At 36.3% G+C, this 23,091-nt stretch overlaps 1 protein-coding gene and 2 non-coding genes across 3 annotated transcripts; all 3 read right to left on the bottom strand.

The window, feature by feature from the left end:
- Positions 1 to 214: 214 nt before the first annotated feature.
- Positions 215 to 18,620, bottom strand: ranbp1 (RAN binding protein 1). Its single transcript, XM_028458583.1, has 6 exons — positions 18,497 to 18,620; positions 9,879 to 10,006; positions 9,645 to 9,802; positions 4,924 to 5,052; positions 4,758 to 4,826; positions 215 to 1,199 (listed from the first exon to the last, which is right to left on the bottom strand). Exons 1-6 carry the CDS (start codon positions 18,509 to 18,511, stop codon positions 1,057 to 1,059), a joined length of 642 nt encoding a protein of 213 aa, XP_028314384.1. The 5' UTR covers positions 18,512 to 18,620; the 3' UTR covers positions 215 to 1,056.
- On the bottom strand, positions 4,222 to 4,350 carry LOC114470482 (small nucleolar RNA SNORA77). The gene has a single exon (XR_003674880.1). It is a non-coding gene; the product is annotated as a small nucleolar RNA SNORA77 (small nucleolar RNA).
- Positions 6,991 to 7,119, bottom strand: LOC114470480 (small nucleolar RNA SNORA77). The gene has a single exon (XR_003674879.1). It is a non-coding gene; the product is annotated as a small nucleolar RNA SNORA77 (small nucleolar RNA).
- Positions 18,621 to 23,091: the final 4,471 nt, after the last annotated feature.

The following is a 23,091-nucleotide window of genomic DNA, read 5'->3' as shown; positions in this document are numbered from 1 at the left end:
ACGCCCTAATGATTGGTAGGTTCATTCAGCTCCAGCATTAAAGGAACCTTCCACACACACACAGAGCCATTCACAAAACTCTCTGGGTTGTACCAATTTTAAACTTTCATATTAGGTGGGGGAAACAAACTTGTAGGCTAATCAGGATGATATCAGACTCATGATGCAAAGTGTCAATTTCATTATATACAAATTAATCAAATGACAGAAGACATGGTTTTTGACAGCTTTTATTCCAAGTTGGAAGAAACATCTCAGATCGAGTGCAAAATGGGTGATAAGCAGTACTTCCTCCATGTACATGTATTTACAGATTTATTGGATGCATTGTAGAGGGAAGGGGGAGTGGGGCTTGATACAGAGAAAGAGCAGTTTCACATTATGCTACAAGCTAGGAATGTTGTGATATAAAGGAAAATAAACAAGTTTCTTGCCAGAATGTTGGTCACCATGTTGCTGTACTGAACTGATGACTGCTTTAACTTTTCCTGTGGTCTGTTAAAAAAAAAATAAAAAGGCATTTTTTTTTTTTTTTTTTTAATTAGTCACTGGTTGATGCCTCAGAACCATGACACTAACCAAATTTAAGTCGGCCCTCAGATGAGTGCACAAAAGTTACAGAAACCTCCATGGTGCCCTCTGATTACTGTTTAACGTACTTCTTTTTTCACGTAACAGTGAAAGCATTATCAGGGCATATCGTGACGGAATTTTCTACACCCTGTTTGCTGAAACCTGACCTTGTGCTGCAAATAAGCAGGCTACATATTTATTCACTTAGCTAAAAAAAACAAAAAAAAACAACTACTGTGAAAAGTATAATCACAACCCTCTACATAACTTCTCTAAAGTACAATTGACCTGTAGATGACAGGATGAACAGAGGATGCAGTGGGTTGAATGGACTTTTGTTCATTGTAATAATTTCTCAATTTGTGTACTTCTGAAGGAGAGAGGGGGGGGAAGGAAAAAAGCAAAATCAGTTCATTGAGGACCAACTGTAGAAAAAGAGCAGAAAATGATAAATTGAAGGTAAGCAACTCAAGTTCTTGGTTCCTAATTCTTGTCAGCTGTAACTTCTTTTCCTGCATCTTTATTTTCTGTTTTTTTATCTTGTTCTTCCTCTTCCACCGATGCCTTGTCTTTCACTGAGAGCTCTTCCAGTTTTTCAGCCACCTTATTTGTACAGTCTGTGTTTCCTGTGGCAAAAGAACAATAATGCATGATCAGCTAAAACACTACAATGATTTTTATTTTGTACACGACCTCAACCCACTTTTAAACATCTGCCACTACATTCCGACATCAAAATTCATGAAACTTTTTTAAAGGTCTGTAAAAAATGTTCACTAAAAGTGTAAATCAAAATTAATAAAAAGCACTTTCCACACTTTCCTGGTCTTGCAACAATGCAGTAACATTCCTAGTGCAAGCATTAAGAATTTATTCTTTAAACTATAGAAATATTAAAAAGATATCAGTCCTAAGTCGGACGCACAGTTTAAGAATGTTAATTAAAAAAAATAAAAAATAAAAAAAAAAAAAAAGAGAAAATGTAATTATGCCTGAAAATATATTCTGATCGTATCCCTGATTGGTCTGCGTTGTTTAGGAGAAATGTCAGCGTAGAGCTCTGCTAAAAATACTAAAGAGCATACAGTTGTGGTCAAAATAATAGCAGTCCCACATCATTAGCAAGATAAATCACTGTTTTTGTTAGAATTTCATCTTCTACACTGCAAGTAAGTTTCTAGAAGGTTTAGAAAACCAACAGGCATCACATGCATGCTGCTCATTCTATGAAACTAAAACATTTACTGAAAGGGGCGTGTTCTAAAAAATAGCAGTGCTGAGTTCAATTGGTGAGGTCATTGATTATGTGAAAAAACAGGTGTGAAACAGGTCGCCCTTATTTAAGGATCAAGTCAACTGATGCTGCATATGCTGACTGTTCATTTATCCTTGAAAAACAGTACAATTGGTTGTTCAAGAGACTGTTCAGAAGAAGAGCATTCATTCTTTGATTAAAAAATTATTGAAAGAGGGGAAAACCTATAAAAAAGTGCAGAAAATGATAGGCTGTTCAGTTAAAATGATATCAAATGCTTTAAAATGGCAGCCAAAACCAGAAAGGTGGGGAAGAAAAAGAAAAAACGACTCTTCGAATGGATCAGAGATTAACCAAAATGGTAAAGGCTCAGCCAATGATCAGCTCCAGGAGGATCAAATTGCCTATGAGTACTGTAACAATCAGACGATGTCTATGTGAAGCCCCCACAAAGTATCACTGTTAACAAAAAGACAAGGTTACAATATGCCAAACACAGTAACTGGCCTAAAAAGAAATGGCGTAATATTTTGAGGACTGATGAGAGTAAAATTGTTCTTTTTGGGTCTAAGGGCCACAGACAGTTTGTCAGACATCCTGCAAACACTGAATTCAAGCCACAGTGAAGATGGTGAAGCATGGTGGTGCAAGCATCATGATATGGGGATGTTTCTCGTACTATGGTGTTGGTCCTATTTATCACATACCAGATCATCAGAATACTGGAAGAAGTCATGTTGTCTTATGTTGAAATGAGTGTTTCAACAAGACAATGACCCCAAACACACCAGCAGATGTGTCAACAATGATATTTTTTTAAACATTGTATTTCTTCACTTTCTGTCAAATATTATCAATTTTTATTACTTTTTCCAATTTTCTTGCTTTGAAATAGAATGTGCAGTGTCCCCAAAGCATTTGTGTTCATTAAAATACAATTGATTTGAAGAATTGCGGTTACTCACCTTTTTAAACACACTGCTATTATTATGAACATAACTGTAAGTGCTCCTCAAGTAAAACACGAGTGCAAGCGACCAACACCTGCTCAAAGGCATTAAACAAGGACAGGATTTCTCATCATTTGTCTTAACTGGCTTTTATTAAGAAAAAGCAACATATTGAAGTGCTCTGGGGTCAGCCTGGTCTGTTAGCCGTGACACTTGCTTCTCGGCTTCAGCGTTCGACTTCAGATGAAGGTTGACAAAACGTGGATCTATCATCCAGATACAGTTTATCCTTCACCCACCTCCTTGCTTTTCATCTGAGACTCTCTCACAAAGGATGATATACATAAAAATCCACATAAAGGCCACTCCGTCACAAAGGCTGCAGTTTATTGGTTGTAAGGGTGTCCTTCAAATGACTCGGCCAAACAGAACGGGCATGTATGCGGGATGCTATACTCACTGCATCAGTCCATTTACAGCTTTTACGGTCAGTTTTTACTGAAACCAGATTGATTTACTACTACATCCGCTTTTCTTACCAAGAACTATCGCTTATCGGAGCGTTCACGTCAAGTCCGGACTCTGAGTCAAAACGTGGTAATTTGACCACTTTATGCAGTTTGTTTCCTCCTAAAACAAACTGGCTGAAACATTTTACATTTTAAACCATATTGTACTTTATATGCACTCTTCCCATCGTGAATGCATACAAGTCAGCGCCGCTCCCTGGTCCAGAAACATCCATTTATTACCGGTATTTGTTTTTTATTAAAAGCCACAGTATGGAGAATCATGAGAATTGTATAGAAACAACCCGCTCCCCCATCCCCTCCCTGTTTCAAAACCTATAGTCCCTTACCAGTATCCTCATGAACGGGCACAACTGTGGGGCACTTGGCGACGTTTCTCTCAATAGAGACTAGTGACAAATGTTTTAGACCGAGACTCTGACATGAATGCACATATCAGTCTGTAGTTACTGGCCTGCACAGGGGGTGCTGGCGTGAGCTCCTCCCGACTACAAAGCTCACACTTGGATATGCTTCTCTTATGTTTACACACAATTTATTCTGTCTGTTATCACTCTGCTTGAATAAACGGCAAAAAGCAGTAATAAATTGAAGTTTCTGGACTAGTTTTTTGGCTTTCCTGCCACTCTAGTTATAGCAGACCCCACCAATTTAATACTTTGCTGTGCTCCAACTGATGCTTTTGCTTTAAATGTTGGATTAAGCTGGTGGCTTTTCCTCCCTTCGCTACAACACTGCACTCAATTAAAAATATGTATTTGTGCTTCTTTTATATCAGGCATTGCATACACTGCAAAATAAAAACAAACTGTCCTTTACCAGAACCCTATAATCCCAGTCCTTAGAGCATGTACACAAACTCCATTATTGGAGGTAAATCTCAACATAAAAAAATGTAAATGTGAAAATAAAATGTAATGTAGCAGAACATAACTGACTCAGCAGTCTGGAAAACCATTGAAGTGTTATATTCTGCATGTTTATGTAGCAGACAGAAAAAGTTCCATGCTGAAGTGTGCAGCAAAGAACAGAGTGTGTCTGCATCCTGTGTTAGATGGTAAATGGTAAATGGACTTGATTTTATATAGCGCTTTATCACCACACTGAAGCAGTCTCAAAGCGCTTTACATATCAGCTCATTCACCCAATCACTCTCACATTCACACACCAGCAGGACAGGACTGCCATGCAAGGCGCTAGTCGACCACTGGGAGCAACTTAGGGTTCAGTGTCTTGCCCAAGGACACTTCGACACAGTCAGGTACTGGGATCGAACCCCCAACCTCTCGATCAGAAGGCGACCCACTACCACCTGAGCCACGGTCGCTAACTGGTAGATCCCAGTTAAGTTTAAAATTAATTTCTCAAAAAGTAAAAAATTAAATAAAAACGACCACATGACATTTTCTAAAAGTTGTCTGAAAAAGTTCAGGGCTAGGTGTTACAAACCTGTTCCCTCTTGGCTTTTCTGGATCTCATCCTTGCACTCGTCAAACTTGTTCTTGAACTTCTGAGCATCTGTGATGAAACATAACAGAATATATGGCTTTTACTCAATTTGAACTGTATTGAGCATGTTTAATTGTTATATTGGAGAGGTGATATGAACACATACTTTCTGCATTCAAAAAGCGAATTGCCAGGAGTTCGGGTTTTGGGCATTCGTCTGCATAATCTGCAAATGTGTTCCACACCCACGCCCTGTCGCTGCCAGCATTAGGCTTCAACTCCATTGACACAGTGACTGTGTAAAAGAAAAACAAACAGTTAGCACGAGAAGGCTGGGATACAATCTAGAGCACTGATTCCCAGAGACTGGGTCACAGAAGATTTTATTTGGGTCACCAAAAAAATTTGCAATATCACTTAGTCTTTTAATATTAATATTTGCAATACACATTTGAGCCACGATAAAACCACTAAGTGGGTGGGTGCTAGGTTGGTTATCGACAGTCCTGCAAACACTAAAAGCAGCCTTTTTTAAGCTTGTGAGCAGCTTGTTGTGTTAGTGCACATTTAAAAGTGAGTCCAAAAAGACACAGCAGTGGTCAGAGGAAGAGAACATTGCTTCCTGGTGCTTAGGGCTTGTCCACCAAGAGGACGGAGTTTTCGTTTGGAGCTATTGTTGGAGCTGGAGCTAAGTTAGAGCTAAACTTGTTTAGCTGAAGAACCAGTTCAGGGGAAGAGGACGGAGCCCTGCGGAACAAATAGAAATACAGCCATCGGGGCAGCTCGTCCTGCATACCTCCGTTACTAATCCTGGTTTTATTTCACCCTGTTAGTGTACTATGATATGCTTGCTGCAATATTTCCTCAATATTATGAATGTTACATCTAATGTGGTGCAGGCTAGCTTGTTAGTCGCTGGTTAGCTAAGAAACAATAACAATCCTGAAAGAAGCAGCAGCAATATTTCATTGACTTGTATTCAGAACTTCCCTTGTTTTTACACTATGGTCATGTAATAATATTAATAAACTATATGGTAACAACATTTCTTGCTCATCTCAAAGTTGTTGACGTGGTTTGGGAGCCAATGTTTCATCTGTAGGTCAGCTCGTCTTCATCTCAGAACAAATCCAGTATGATTTAGTCATTCATTCTTTGCAAACATCGACATGAACAATATTATCTGTTGGCCTAGCCTGACATATCAATATACACCATTTACATTTCTATATGAATAAATAAAACCATTATTAACAACTAAAATTTTAAATGCTTCTATGTGAGAAAAAAGGAGGAAGATGTTAATGCAGATTTTCTTCCATGGAGCAGTCGGGGACACAGTTAACTACCTAAAATGCACTTATTTTTGACTGATTTAAAAGTAATCAAAATGTAGGCCATGTTTTACTGATGACAGAAAATAAAAACAATGATATTGCCTGTTAATTCTGCCTAAAAATGTTTATTTGGTGTGATTTATAAAGTAGTAATGTGTATTTAATAACATCCATGAAACAAAATTGGTGGTTTACCTATTCAAGATGAGATAAGGTAATGCAGAAATGGTGGGGAAAATAGTCAGGAACATTAATTTGCTTCTCTTACAGTTTATACACAAGGCGTATTGTGAATTGGGTCACGATGGTTTGTCATTTCTTTAAAACGGGTCACCAGAAAAAAGTTTGGGAACCACTGATCTAGGACCTCCTGTATGTTGCCATGAGAGTAACTTTTACATATATGTATTAACTGATATGCTTGAGTGTAGGGCTGTAATCAACCAATCAAAAGGGACACATTTTGTTTTGGCGTTTTGTGGTGCAGATTTGCTTTTAAACACAGACTATTTATGATATGAACCATATTCAAGCTTTGATCTGAAGCCGACAAAGCAAAAGTGAAACCTATAGGTTCGACAGACATTAGGTATTTTATATCAGAGCCTGAAACCGACAATTCAAACCTATTTTTTCTCATACAAATGACATTTACGTTTGTTTTAGTGGTAAGCCTGCTTTTATTAAACAACTGTTAATGTCAACATCAGATCAGCGCACGGGAAAACATACGCACATCAAACAGGTGCGTAGTGTGTGCCGCTGCGCCAGAGACAGCAGTGATCTATTTACATAATCCACGTATCAAATATAAGGATTATCCATGTTCTTGTGCAGAAAAATAGATTGTGCTTCAAGTAATTCCTGTAAAAAAAATGTTAATGTGAAAACTAAAATGTAATGTAGCAGAACATAACTGACTCAGCAGTCTAGAAAACCATTGAAGTGTTATATTCTGCATGTTTATGTAGCAGACAGAAAAAGTTCCATGCTGAAGTGTGCAGCAAAGAACAGAGTGTGTCTGCATCCTGTGTAACATCCCAGTTAAGTTTAAAATGAATTTCTCAACAGGCAAACAATGCGGAAATAGTACATATAGTCACAAAATACATAAATCAAATCAACCACATGACATTTTCTAAAAGTTGTCTGAAAAAGTTCATGGCAATACGTTAGATACCTGTTTCCTCTGGTTATTTTTTCTGGAGTTTTAGTTAACGGCGATTAGTTCCTACTGCATTCAGGAAGCAACACTGCTCAAAAACACTTGCTTTTTATTCATTTAAATCATAGTAAATGGGCAAGTGTTTGATAAAAAAGTATGATAACGGCAACATCATAATTAAAGACATATCTACTAATTCAGATGATCGGAATGCAGCAACTAATCGCCGGTAAATAAAGCCTAACAAAACTCCAGAAATCAATAACAAGGAATAAATATTTGTCCCTTGGTAGAGATAGTGGCTGACACCACGGCAGATTAGGGACAAGTCATCTATGAAGAAAGTAAGAAACTAAAGAGCAACGGTTCCAGTATGGAGCCCTGGAGAATGCCTATTCAGATGTTAAAAAAATGAAGACTTATCTTGGGTCACTTCTTATAAATAAATAAACCCCATTAGTAGAAGTCTTCTTTCAATGAGCTGCTACAGTCATGGAGGCATCTTTGAGAGTAGTTTATGTAATGATAATTATGATGCTCATGTAGAGCCCTATAAAATCCATTTGATTTTTTTCCATAATTATGTGTTTTAGACTTTAATTTTTAAAATTACATTATGTTTAGAAATATTTATAATTTTTTAAAAAAATAATTAGTTTTTAACTCCTGTGAGAAAACAAAATGAATACTAATAAAAAAACAAATAAACAAAAACATGTCAAAAACAAAAGTAAGTTTAAAAGGCAGATTTAAGTTGTACTGACATGATTACTGTGACTGCTCTTTCTTAATTATTTATAGGTCATAAAGTAAAGGTCGACCAATATGGGATTTTTAAAGACCGATGGCGATTTAAAAAAAAAAAAAAAAAAAAATTCAGCTGATGGCCGATATCCTTTTTTTTTTTTAAGAACATTGATTATGAAAGACAATTGAAACACTCATGATATAAATGTATATATTAGAAATTAAATACACCAATAGAATATTTATTGAACTTGAAATATACCCGTACACAACTAAGTAAAACAAAAAGTACAGCCACTTCCACATCTCACTTTAAAATAATCAACACTTCCCCACCCTATTTCCTACCTTAAGTCTATCCTCCCTGTTCCCTTCCCCCTCACCTAGGTGTAACACTGCCCTCTCTTTTTATATCCCCCAATAATAAAGTGTTTTTACCCTTCCTTATAGAGGGCGGGTGATATTGGCCAATCTTGAAAAAAGTCTACATATCGGGAGAACAGTATTAATGTCACCCAATTTCCCCTCAGGGATCAATAGTTTACTGAATCTGATCAGGTTGATTAAGTTTTGATGAACTTAATTTTAGTTTAAATTAACTTCATTAAATGATCCTGATGACATAATTCCAGACTGTAATGATTAAACAAAACTAAATGGACAAAAAGATGCATCAGATATTTCACCACTAGGGGCCGGAATATTTGACATATCAGAAGTTATCATTAACCTACGATGTTTAAGACTCTACAATCCCTGGTATCGATGGTCTCGTCCACAACAACAGAACAACTTGTCCCATGGATCTTCTGTAGCTCTGATGAGATGTTTGAATATATCATTCTAATAACGTTGCTCCAATGGACTTATTTTGTAAACCAAAAGTTCCCACTGAATTGGTTGTACTTGAGGAACTGCTCAAACTGTACATCCATACACAACAGGTCGGGGTCTTGTTTCCGGAAATACAACGTACAAATTAGAAGAACTCTGAAGAGTCGCCATTAAAACAGAAGGAGAACTCAGAAGTGAAGAGACACTTGCAAATCTCAGCAAAAAGAAGAGCTTTAAAAAAAGAAAAGATGGCAATGTGATGAACCAGGAACTAGCTGGACAGACATGGGCAGTACAGTCCGTCAATTTGACAGTGGTCCTACGGTGTTTGTGCATGTGCAGTGTGAGCGTTTAAGGTAAGCCGGTCCGTGGCACTGCTTCAACAGTGAGATACCCTCAGGAGGAGCGACTGGATTTCAAACGTGTATGATTTCCTTATGACCATACGATTGCTGATCGGGAGAGGGTCGTGAAGAGTTAATTTCTTCTCGTGACCCCATGTATACTACACGCGATTTACCTGAGACTCACTTCCCGATCCCAAAAACAGACACACGAGTCAAAAATCGGCTCAAAATAGGCCAAAAATAGCACAGTGTATGCCTGCCTTTAGGGAATCAGTCAGAAAAACATCTTGTACTATATTTGGCTTACAGGATTATTTTCTAATCTGTATTAAATAGGCGGTAATAAACTATTATATCTCTCATAAGCTGAAATCATCAGCACAACCTCACTTCCAGATTCAAACTATTTCATTTGGAAAGCCTTGGAGTGTACAACAAATCATGATACATCACTCACGGTGATGATTAGCACAGATCTTCAGGGTTCTGTCTCTCCTCATTAGTAGGCGTACTGTGCCCTTTTCTTTGTGTTTCAGCAGCTTTACGTCTCCAGTGCCTCTCTCCTTCCACTCTGGCGGATCATTTTCAGATGCAAAACGATACAGTTTGGCACGCCTGATGAGAAGGCATAAACAAGACTTTAAGTAACATTAGACACACCCACACACACACACAGTTTATATCATCTCACATTTTAAAGACCTCCTCTTCGTCCTCTTCCAATGTCTTAACATCCAGCTCAGGAAGAGACACGATTGGCTCAAATTGAGGATCGTGGTTGGAATCTTCTGCACTGTCTGCAGTAGTGTCATGGTCATCCTGGAATTAAAAAACACAGTAGAATAGTAATTTACTATAATCCAAAACACTTGTTTTTTTCTTCCTAATACTATTGTTCTTTTTATAAATAATGTAATTTAATTGTTTTTGCCCTAGTCCTTCATTTGTCCAAGTCTCACACAGAACGGCCAATGTGAAACCTCTAAAATTAAATGTATAAATATTTAAGTTGATTTTAAGGAACTTTGTGCTTATTTTCACCGTCTAACTACAGACACTTATGGTGTATTAAATGTTAACCAATAAGGCTACGCATCTTGACTGGTAACACAATTTGATTACCATGTCAACAATGAGAGAAGGAAACGGCAAAATACATTTTTAGTTGAAATGTGTTGGTGCATGTATGAAGTAAGAGTGTGACAATATCTCGATACAGCGATATATCGCGATAATTTTCAGCACGATCGATTATCGATATGCTCCCGCTAAGTGTCGATTTTTTTTTTTTCAAAACCTTTTCTCTTTTTTCTATCAAATGTGCAGGTACGCCTTCACAGGAATTTTGTCACTGTTTGTTGAAGGAACCAATATATTGTTTACTGGAATATTGCACTATAATGGTGTCACTGGTAAGAAAGACCCTATTTTTTGTTTACAGAAAGCACTATTAGAAATACTTATTTGTTTACATTGGTATGTTGACACTTATTTACAGATATGTTGCACTAAAATAGTGTCACTGTTCATAGGACACTTTCAATTTATTACCTTTTAGAGATATAAAATAAAGATTGTATTTTTTCACTTAATCTTTTTTTCTTATGTCATAGATAATCGTAGATTGATTTCTGACCAATATATCGGTAATCGCAGTATCGTCATATCGTGAGTTAATAGTTATTGTGAGCTTTGTATCGCGTATTGCATGATACCCAGAGGTTCCCACCCCTAGTATGAAGTAAGAATGTGTGATGTATTATCGTTCACAATATATCATCAAAAACATTGTCACCTGTAAGAATATGTCATTTCACGACAGAAACTATAATTTCCCATGTCGGAAATTAGCGAGGGCCTGAGAGTACGCAACTATACTCTCTGGAGTATAGTTGCATGATACCCACGGCACACCGCAGTGCCAAATTGTATCCACTACCGTGGATTACGATACTACCGGTACCAGTTTCCGTTACATAGCAGCTGCCTCGAAACTCACTGCACGCTATTTACATGAAAACAAACCAACATGGCAACCAAACTCCACAGCTGCTGAATGATTGGCTGTTTGCCTGTTACTGGTCACGTACGGAGATATGATAGGCTGTTTCCGCACGCTGGGTCCACCCGTCTGTAGCTGATTGGCTGTTTGTGTGTTTATGCTGGCAAGAACCAACTCCATGAAGACAGCTCCGCTTCAACAGATACTCGCTTCAAAACAAACAAGTTAAAGTTCTGTCTCGCCTGAACGCGTGCACAGCTTACAGCCACAAACACGACACATGGCAGAAGCAATGGGCCCAAGCTGCGAGTCTGCCGCAGTGTTGTCAGTGGAATCACTAATTTTGCTCAAAAAAAAAAAAAACTCCAAAAGTCCCATTTGGAACTATTTTGGCTTTAAACGAGGCAGAGACGGTAAAGCAATAGGAGAGCCACTGTGTAGGCGCTGCCATATTTACAATGTTTAAACAATATTTACAAATTATATACATACAAAGGAGGATCACATCCAATCTCATAAAACACCAGTGACGTCATCCAGAAAATATATTGTTTTCCTCAGTTAATCAGTTCCTGTTTATTGTATTTTATCCTCTATGGTTTATTATGTTGAAGCATTATTGTCAAATAGTTTTTTTTGACAGTGGATTTGTTATTTTAAGTTGATCATTTATATCAGTTAAACATAAATTGATGTGCAAAGGAAACCGAATGATTTTTGAAATTTCAACCATATAATTCTCACTTCATTTATTAGTTTTTTTTATTGCTTATTTGCTTTTGTTCATGTACTCTTATTATGCACCAAACAACACTATAAGTAATCAATAAGCATTTCTACATTGTATAAATACATTGCAGCATAAAAATAATAATAAAAAAAGACTTTGTCTGATATCGACGATTATGAACTGGAAACTCAACCTAAGCTAACTAAGCTAAGCTACCCCACGACACACTGACTGGGCTAAGAGCTAACGCTAACCACTCCATATAAGGAATAGACTAAGTAAAAAGAACACGTCTTACTGTCAAAGCCACAGAGAGTCATCGATTTGTTTATGGTCAGATTTAACACTTGCGTGAAATAAATGTTAGCATGATAATAATGTCACTATTCACTATTCTTTAATAATATTTCACGTGTTCACAAGACAAAGCTGGTCCCATTAGACTAATGTAACTATTATTATTATTGCACCTAGGGCTGGGCGATATATCGAATATACTCGATATATCGCAGCTTGTAGTCTGTGCGGTGTTGAAAATGACCATACCGTTAAACTCGGACTTTTTTTTTATTTTATTTTTTTAAATATCTTAGTGGCATTATGCACAAAAGGTGCACTTAAATTTAGTGTTGTTTTGAAATGTCATCTTAATGACAACATGCACAAAAGGGCACTATTTGTTTTTAAAATATTGTAGTGACATTATGTACAAAAAGTGCACTTTAATTTTGTGTTTTGAAATGCCATGTGAGTTGCATCCTGCACTAATGTCTTGTTTTCAAATGTCTCTGTGACAATTTTGCACAGAACGTGCACTTTCTGTTGACAATTTTATGTTTGAGCCACTCACTGTTTAATAAATACAGTTATGTCAACTTTGACTTAGTTGTGATATCCCCTTTTTTGCATGAAAGTTTAAAATTGGCATATATTAATGCAGTATGATCAAGAATGTTTTAATGTAGACATATAGAATCATCATACTGGTGTGATTATGTGCATCAAAGTGTTAATTCAAGGGTAATGCAAAATATCGAGATATATATCGTGACATGGCCTAAAAATATCGCGGTATTTATAAAAGGCCATATCGCCCAGCCCTAATTGCACCTAAACATACTAAATAATTAAACCAGCAGGAGAGGAGAAATAGGTGCGGACTTGTGGCCAATGGAAATATATGTGTTGCTATTTTAACACAAAATAAACTATATCGATACAAAGTACATTGTCCCATGTGATATTGTGCTTATAAATATATCGATATAAATTAAAATATCAATATATCGCCCAGCATTAACCCGTACGATATATCCCGATACTAAACAATATGATATACATTGCAATTAACATATTTCAAACTTGTGAGAAAAAGCAAATGGTAATTCAAGTACCAATATCAATAACACGTATGTTTATTAGAAGTGTGTCAATACGTCGATTATTAGATTAATCGCGATTCGAAACGTGACGATTTCACAATTCATAAATGTTCAAAATTGATTGTTTTTCGTAATAACTAAATGACAGGAAAATGACCACTAGCTAGGGATATAACGATTCACTCAACTCCCGATACGATTCACGATACAATTCTCTCACGATTTATTTTACAAAATGGGACTGTAGTCAAATGACTGAAAAATATTCTTTTTTTTTGGGGAAAATACTGTATTATTTCCCTTTTATTTTTAGTTGTCAAAAGAATCCCTTGATAAACTATTCAAAACAATGCAATTTAACTAAAAATAAATCTTGAATGAAATAAATAAAGGAATAATAGAAATGAAAATGAAGCCTATTAATTTAAATTCTGGTTCTATAATAAACAATGCAAAACTGCATAATAGTTCTTTTTCTTTTAAAAGTGCAAATGAAAATGTATTTTGTGCCTTAACAATTGGACTTAAAAAAAAAAAAAAACCGTGATTACACTGATTTACGTCATATTTGTTTGGACCAGCAGAGGGCGCTGGTAACACAGTGGTTGGTTGACATGCAGATATCTTGCAGTGAAGAAGAGAAGCTACGCTAGCAGACAGAGCTAATAGAAAAACGTGACTTTTACAGATATTCAAGTAATATTACAGATATTCTTTCGGTGCTAAAGGGGATATCATTTATTAACATATTTAAGAGTAGAAGGCGGCCAGAAAGAAAGTATTAGCAGACTCCGCCCTACACTTGTGGATAGTGATCCACATGCACAAATATATTTCATAAAATATCAGCTCATGAGCTGTGTGAGTCAGCAGTTATTGTAGCCTTTTTAAATGTGTTGATGTATTTAGATTTATTTGTGTTTGTAAGGAACCTGTTTACACTAAGTTGTGAATTTTTTTATTTATCATGATTTTTATCGTTATCGTGATAAATACTAGAAATTATCGGGATACATTTTTTTTTGTCAATATCGCCCATCTCTAGTGATAGATCTGTTTGGTAACTTTAATAAATTGTTTAAAAGTATGAAATAGCCATAAAGTGAGGTAAAAAGAAACGTGATAATTGCTTAATAATCGAATTGCGAGGTTCCATAGATGGCACACCGCTAATGTTTATCAAACTGTGAACATACATTTTTCTAAAAAGTTTTAACTTTTGCTTCTACAATAGTTATGGGCGCTAGACAAAAAAATGTATCCCGATAATGATAAAAAAAAAAAAAAAAAAAAAAAAAAAACTCCATTAGTGTTTTTACTGCTGATGAATCTTGTTTATTTATCTGATAATGAGTGACAAAGTCATGATTGATAAATAACTCCCTGATTTCCCATAATTAAATCAGATCAAGCTGATGATTTAATCATTCAGTATATTTAGGTGTAATAATCTCAATAGTTACATTAGTCTAATGGGACCAGCTTTGTCTGTGAACACATAAAATATAATTTAAAAATATTGCGTTTCACAAATTGGGATGAATGAATAGTTATTATTCATGAAAACATTTATTTCACACGTGTGACATGTTTAGCTTTTATTCTTCCATACTAGGGATGTAACGATTAATCGTAAGGCAGTTAAAAATCGATTCATAGGTATCACGGTTGATATCGATTTTCTGAAAATTGAATCGCAGTACTTTTTTAAACCAGCAGAGTGTATCCACAAGTGTAGGCGGCGGGCGGAGTCTGCTAATCCTTTCTTTCTGGCTGCCTTCTACTCTTAAATATGTTAATAAATGATTCATTACCCCTTTAGCACCAAAAGAATATCTGTAATATTACTTGAATATCTGTAAAAGTCACGTTTTTCTATTAGCTCTGTCTGCTAGCATAGCTTCTCTTCTTCACTGCAAGATATCTGCATGCCAACCGACCACTGTGTTACCAGCGCCCTCTGCTGGTCCAAACAAATATGACGTAATTTTTTTTTTTAAAAGTCCAATTGTTAAGGCACAAAATACATTTTCAGTTGCACTTTTAAAAAGAAAAATAACTATTATGCAGTTTTGCATTGTTTATTATAGAACCAGAATTTAAATTAATAGGCTTCATTTTCATTTGTATTATTCCTTTATTTATTTCATTCAAGATTTATTTTTAGTTAAATTGCATTGTTTTGAATAGTTTATCAAGGAATTCTTTTGACAATAAAAAATAAAAGGAAAATAGTAACGTATTTTCGAGTTTTTTTTCCCAAAAACAAAATTGTCTACAGTCCCATTTTGTAAAATAAATCGTGAGAGAATCGTATCGTGAACCCAGTATCATGAATCGAATCGTATCGGGAGTTGAGTGAATCGTTAAATCTCTATTCCATACAAGTGTTAAATCTGACCATAAACAAATCGATGACTCTCTGTGGCTTTATGACAGTAAGATGTGTTTTTTTTTTTTTAAAACTTGGTCTATTATTCCTTATATGGAGCGGTTAGCATTAGCTCTTAGCCCAGTCTGTGTGTTAGCTTAGCATAGTTAGCTTTGGTTGAGTTTCCAGTTCATAATCGTTGCTACAGGTTCATCTCTGTCCCCGTGTTTGTGGAACTTTGGGTGGATCTGATGGAGGAACTTGAATTGGTTCACTTTGTTGGATGGTTGTCTGGTTTTAACCAAGTAGCGGTCCATGATGTATCGCAGCACGGCAGCTTCAGGTAGCTGAGACGAGCACCGCACACAGACCGATGTCGGTGTGTGCGGGGGCGGTGCATGTCAGAGCTTCTGTAAACAGCTTTCGGCTCCAGAGAATAAAAGTTCACAACAAACGGGCAGTTTTGGTTCGTGGAACACAGGTTTTTTGGGGGGGCATTCTTAGCTAAATTGAGGGACAAATGGCGCGTGGCCCTTGCTAATTTCCGACATGGGAATTTATCATTTATATCGTGGGATGACAAATTCTTACCAGTGAGAATGTTTTTGACGATAAATCATAAACGATAAAATATTCCACATTCCTATGCTACAACAAATTCTAATTCTGTTAAGTTCTTATAAAAAGTAACCTCATGCATCTATCAAAGTGCCCACTATGATTTATGAAAATTAAATGTAACAACTTCCAAGCTAAAATACATTAATAATAATAATAATAATGCATTGGATTTTATATAGCGCTTTATCATAGACAGCGCTTTACATTGATGTGCATTATTCTTTCACTCCACACACGGTGGTGGTAAGCTACTATTGTAGCCACAGCTGCCCTGGGGCAGACTGACAGAGAGGCTGCCATCGTGCGCCATTGGCCCCTCCGACCATCACCAACACTCACTCACTCATACGAGGCAATGTGGAAAAAAGTGCCTTGCCCAAGGACACAATGAAAATGACTTGGCTAGAGCGGAATTTGAAACACGATCGGCAGCAGAAAAACTAGTGCAGTCTGCATTTACATATAAGGCAATAAAGTATAATATATATTCTATATTAAAACGCAGTGTTGCTTTAGCTGTTAGCTAGATGGAGAGGGAGGAGCTCACATTCTAGGAGGCGTGTTAGGTGACATTACCTGCCAACGTGGGCAAAATCCAACTATCCCGTTTAAAGCTGACTTTTTACAAATTTTTTTCCCTTTCTTTGTCCCTCTGAATGAGGCTAAAGGATGTATATCACTGTAGCAAAACCATTATAAAGTCATTTTTTCATCATACCTCCCCTTTAATGCACTTTATTATTTTTTTTTAAATGCATGTTTTGTTTTATTTGAAGGGCTTATATAAATGAAAAACATTTTTTTGAAAAGCAAAGGCTACTGGAATATTTAAAAATTGTCAGAATATTCAATAAACATTTGCTTTCTTTAAAAAAAAAAACATGTCTAAAAATGTATTCTAGGCTGTTAACAACCATATTCGGTATTTGGCCAAGAGTTTATCTTTTATTTGGCTTCGGCAACAAATTTTTATTTGGGTGCATCCCTAAATATTTCCATTTTCCAAATCGTAACACAAACCAGGCGAGTGTTCCTAATTGGGATATTTCAATGACACTATACAATTTTTACAGTGCAACTCAAGAGAGAAGTCAAATAATTCAGCAAGTGACTAATGTTACATGGAAGATCAATTAAAAAAAATTGAATGTTTAATAAATAAACAAAATGCAAAAATCTAAGTCATCAGAAAAAACGATGCATAGACTAAAAACAATTGTGATGATGTTGTCTTTGTCTATTAATCGTGGCAGCACTAAATGAGAAAAATGTCCTACTCTGTAATTTTTATCTATTTAAGTTAATTTAATTATATTGTTTACATGTGAGTTTATGTTTTGGTCCTTGAGTTTTATTTTAAATATGAACAAAATAAAACACCCTTTTTTTTAATTTGTAGATTAATTGAAAAATTAGTAAAAAATATTAGTCATTAGTGGAAGAACTACAACTTAGTTGATAAATAATAATAAAAAATTGGTTGGCAACAACCCCCCATTGTTCACGTTTCTTTTCCTAACATAGTTTTATCAAGTTTGTCGATTACGTCTTTAAAGGTAGATACATTTTATAGTTCAAAGATCAGGTCAAAAATACTATATTAAGTTTAGAATGAGCTAATGATTGTACAAATGATTGTATTTGAGTGAAATTGTGATTTGGAAACAAAAAATGATTTACACAGCAGCTAATTTGAACCGAAATAATTTCCATCATTTATTGAACACTTTTCCAGTGCTAATGCTAAGCAACAGCAGCCCACGAGTTAGTCCAACTGTGGCTAGGATGTAGATTGCGCCCTGTCACGTACTTCTAACAATAGTTAGACAAACCAATGATTATCTTTCTAACGTAAGCTAACCTCTTCTAGATGTTCCAACGTAAAGGTACAATAACACCTTACGCTAACACGCTGACTCAGTTTGCGCTTCACAATGATTCAGATGTTACAGAAACTCTGGAGATAAATCCAGATAGTGCGTTTAAATATGTTTGCCAGTTCTAATAATAATAATGTGACGATCACGTATATTTGAAAACGCTGGAACATGATTGATATATAATCACGACACACAACATCGTTGTCGGCATCCGTCGTTTCCTTTAACAAACTTAACGACACCGATATATAGAACGATCATCGGAAAATTCCGGTTTAAGTGCAAACATTAGACAGTATATGAACCAGAAAACAAGCACAAACCTTGGGATCTGCCATATTAAAGTAGATGTTAGTAGATGAGAGAGCAGTGACTGGGACAAAACACTAAACGCCGTTTCCTTAAGAGCCGCTCTCACTTCCGGCTTCCAGCTTTCGCGCGTAGATTTCTCCCCGCGTGACTCACCGCTGGATAGTGCATTGGTTGAAAAAAGTGAAGCCAACTGTCGCCATAGTGGTGTACCGTAGCTTATAACCACTAAAATGTTTACCTTCTATCTAGTCCTATACTCTAGGTCCTGAAATAAATAAAAATGTGTAACAATAATAATAGTAACAACAGTACTGTTCAGTATGCTCATTGGACAGAAAAGGACAGTATTACTCAAGTAAACATTGGAGTAAATAAGGTGGGTTTGCTGTGCATGTCAATACAAAGTAACCAAAATAGAGAACTCTTTCTAGCATTAAACAACTTAAATTAGACAGAATATGGGATTATGCCAAATGTTATAACAGTTACAGAAAGTTTGCAGGTAAAACAAACAATAACATTTATATTGAAATAAAGGGGTATAAGACAATGTTTCATGAGAAATAGTTAAAAAAAAAAAAACAGCTAAATTCTACTGCACATAAACATGTAATTGTCATGATAATGTGAATATGTCTTTGTAGTATGTATAGAGTATATGACTGTAATCAATATAGATACGATTTCCTAGGCTTAATCTAGACCTTCCATCAGCAAAGCTTCATTTTTCAGTGTTGTTATAGTTAATGTTTTATATTGAATTGTAAAACTCTTTATAACTCTGAACGTCAGAGTAGTGAGAATAAAATCACAAACCCCAACCATGTGTCGTTTGACAATACGCTGCTGTCAGTTGTTCAGTATACCAAGATGGCGGCCGGTGATTTCATATCCTTGCATACGCACATGTCTGTTGTCCGCGCCCGTGTGCGCTCTTCTTCTTTGAGCTTTCATTCAAGGCTGGTAACCCTGTCCTGGTGCATGATCGCTTCCTGCCGAGCTGGAGTGTGGAGAAGGTGATGTTTCTGTCACGGATTGGCCTGAAACAAAAACACTCCTCAAACTGTCGAATTGACACAAACAGTTTTATTGGCGTGGAACCTCATCTACAAGCACAATCTTTGTCCTCATAGGTTTATATTTGGAATAATGCGGATGCATTGTACAATAACAGCCACTACATAAACGATTGAGACTGGATTAATAGGAAAATTAACTTGGTTGCACAATTGATGAATTCGTACGGAAGACTCAGTCTTTATTCTCAGAATTCTGAGTTTTAAAGTAAAAAAAACACTGTGGCCCAAATCCGCTTCCGTAAATTCTAATGGATACAAATGAACTATGACCAATTTGTTGAAAAATTTTAATTTCCCATTTCGTTAAATTATTTTTTTCAGGTTATAAGAGCTATTCCAGGTGCTGTGATTGAAGCGCTCCTATCAGAAGTGTCCCGATGTTGTTCACCCCTTAAAAACTCATTGTCACTTCAAACAATACAATAAATAACTGTCTATTGGACTCAGCTCCTTAATAATATTCATTGGACAAAGGTTTAAATATTGACTTCCAAATATATAATAACAAATAAAGTGACAGACATTTATTTTAAAATTCTACATAAAATGTATCCAGTAAAACAATACATGACAAAATTTAAAAAAGACAATGATTCTCCCTGTTCATACTGTTCTGTTAAACCAAAAAGTATTCCTCATATCTTCTGGCACTGCACATTCACCAAAACAATTTGGAAAGATCCTGGTAAAAAAAATATGACATTGATGTGCACATATAGTTTTTGGGGTTTTTTCTGTAAAAGCTAACAGATGAATCTAAATATATCATTAACCTGTTTATGTTGCATGCCAAATACTTTGTACATAAATGCACAAATGAAAACAAGCCATTATTTTCTGTTTTTCTCAAACATTTCGAAATGTTTATGCAATGTATTATCCTCTGGGTCAACAAAAAGTCTCTGTGTAAAAATAAGGAATCTGAACTTGGACAATATTTTAGTATTATTAGGGCCCAAGTAGGACTCTATTGTAATGCACCTCATTTTTATTATTGTTTTTATTATTATTATTGCAAAACAGTGATAGCATTTTTTAGGGCCTAAACATGTTCAAAAACTCGTGAAAATTTGAAGGCATATTAGGACTGGCAAAAAATTTGATATTTTGGGGAAATTGCAGTGATGATGTCATTAAGAGCTTTTACTTCAGTACACTGAGGATTTCCCTGATCTGGTTCAGTACTGCTATTTCTTTCTACCACACTACCACAAACACACATTCCCAAAGATTACACAATGTCACCTATAGTCTAATGATTTACATCTGTTTTATACCCACACAGAAACAAATCAAGCACCTCCAACACCTCAAGAGGACCCGGGAACAGACTCCATCAGTGAGCCAGAGGACTAAAACTGCTTCATTTTTACACTTGTTCTTTGTTTCTTTTTTTTTCTTGTTTTTTAAACAAATCATTATCTATTCAATAAAAATCTTTTCACATATCAACTGTCTATTTCTATTAATACACATTTTGTAATTGTCCATTCACCTACTTTAAACTCTGTAATTTGCACATTTTAAAAGCTACATTTTTGGCCCTGATTGAAATTACTGACCTTAACCTAATGTCTATAAGTTCCTCCTGATTTTCTGTCACATCACTCAATAAATGCTTCACAATGAGGAACGACATGTATACATCAGACTGTACAATAATTTATTAACTTTTCATAATAACCAAAAACAAGAACAAACATTTAATCATGAAGTTATTAATGTGTAAAATAGCACACTACAGGATAAACGGGTCGATTCTTGATCACTCTTAGCCTGCAAAGGTGATCACCTTTGCCTGATTGTCGAATGTCTGCGAACTACATGGTGTCGGATTAATGAATTTAACGGCCATTCATAAATATACAGTGAAGAAAATAAGTATTTGAACACCCTGCTATTTTGCAAGTTCTCCCACTTAGAAATCATGGAGGGGTCTGGAATTTTCATGGAAGGTGCATGTCCACTGTATGAGAGATAACCTAAAAAGAAAAAGCCAGAAATCACAATCTATGATTTTTTAACAATTTATTCGTGTGATACAGCTGAAAATAAGTATTTGAACACCAACGTTAATATTTGGTAGAGTAGCCTTTGTTTGCAATTACAGAGGTCAAACATTTCCTGTTGTTCTTCACCAGGTTTGCACAGACTGCAGGAGGGATTTTGGCCCACTCCTCCACACAGATCTTCTCTAGATCAGTCAGCTTTCTGGGCTGTTGCTGAGTAACACGGACTTTCAGCTCCCTCCAAAGATTTTCAATTGGATTTAGGTCTGGAGACTGGCTAGGCCACTCCAGAACCTTGATATGCTTCTTACGAAGCCACTCCTTGGTTTTCCTGGCTGTGTGCTTTGGGTCATTGTCATGTTGGAAGATCCAGCCACAACTCATCTTCAATGATCTGACTGAGGGAAGGAGGTTTTTGGCCAATATCTCACAATACATGGCTCCAGTCATCCTCTCCTTAATACAGTACAGTCGTCCTGTCCCATGAGCAGAAAAACACCCCCAAAGCATGATGCTACCACCCCCATGCTTCACAGTAGGGATGGTGTTCTTGGGATGGTATGCATCATTCTTCTTCCTCCAAACACGCATAGTGGAATTATGACCAAAAAGGTCAATCTTGGTCTCATCTGACCACAAAACCTTCTCCCATGACTCCTCTGGATCATCCAAATGGTCATTGGCAAACTTAAGACGGGCCTTAACATGTGCTGGTTTAAGCAGGGGAACCTTCCGTGCCATGCATGATTTCAAACCATGACGTCTTAGTGTATTACCAACAGTGACCATGGAAACAGTGGTCCCAGCTCTTTTCAGGTCATTGACCATGTCCTGCCGTGTAGTCCTGGGCTGATTCCTCACCTTTCTTAGCATCATTGAGACCCCACGAGGTGATATCTTGCATGGGGCTCCACTCCGATTGAGATTGTCCGTCATGTTTAGCTTTTTCCATTTTTTAATGATTGCTCCAACAGTGGACCTTTTTTCACCAAGCTGCTTTGCAATTTCTCCGTAGCCCTTTCCAGCCTTGTGGAGTTGCACAATTTTGTCTCTGGTGTCTTTGGACAGCTCTTTGCTCTTAGCCATGCTGACTGTTTGGGTCTTACTGATTGTATGGGGTGGACAGGTGTCTTTATGCAGCTAACGACCTCACACAGGTGCATCTGATTCAGGATAATACAGTGGAGTGGAGGAGGACTTTTAAAGGCGGACTAACAGGTCTTTGAGGGTCAGAATTCTAGCTGATAGACAGGTGTTCAAATACTTATTTTCAGCTGTATCACACGAATACATTGTTAAAAAATCATAGATTGTGATTTCTGGATTTTTCTTTTTAGGTTATCTCTCATACAGTGGACATGCACCTTCCATGAAAATTCCAGACCCCTCCATGATTTCTAAGTGGGAGAACTTGCAAAATAGCAGGGTGTTCAAATACTTATTTTCTTCACTGTACATCTTGCATCAAACACTGCACTGTTAAAGTACTTCACACATTTGTATTTTTGTTTTAATCAT

This window comes from Gouania willdenowi, chromosome 9 (assembly GCF_900634775.1).
Source record: "Gouania willdenowi chromosome 9, fGouWil2.1, whole genome shotgun sequence".
NCBI classification, from domain to species: domain Eukaryota; kingdom Metazoa; phylum Chordata; class Actinopteri; order Blenniiformes; family Gobiesocidae; genus Gouania; species Gouania willdenowi.
The sequence above is the reverse complement of the archived record's forward strand: the minus strand, read 5'-3'. Positions and strand labels throughout refer to the sequence as shown.

What these genes read in the sequence shown, in the direction of transcription:
- ranbp1 (XM_028458583.1), bottom strand. An exon ending in GAAGAGGAGGTCTTTAAAAT is followed by an intron (nt 9,803 to 9,878) that starts GTGAGATGATAT and finishes CCTTCTCATCAG; the next exon opens with GCGTGCCAAACTGTATCGTT. An exon ending in TCGCTTTTTGAATGCAGAAA is followed by an intron (nt 4,827 to 4,923) that starts GTATGTGTTCAT and finishes GTTTCATCACAG; the next exon opens with ATGCTCAGAAGTTCAAGAAC.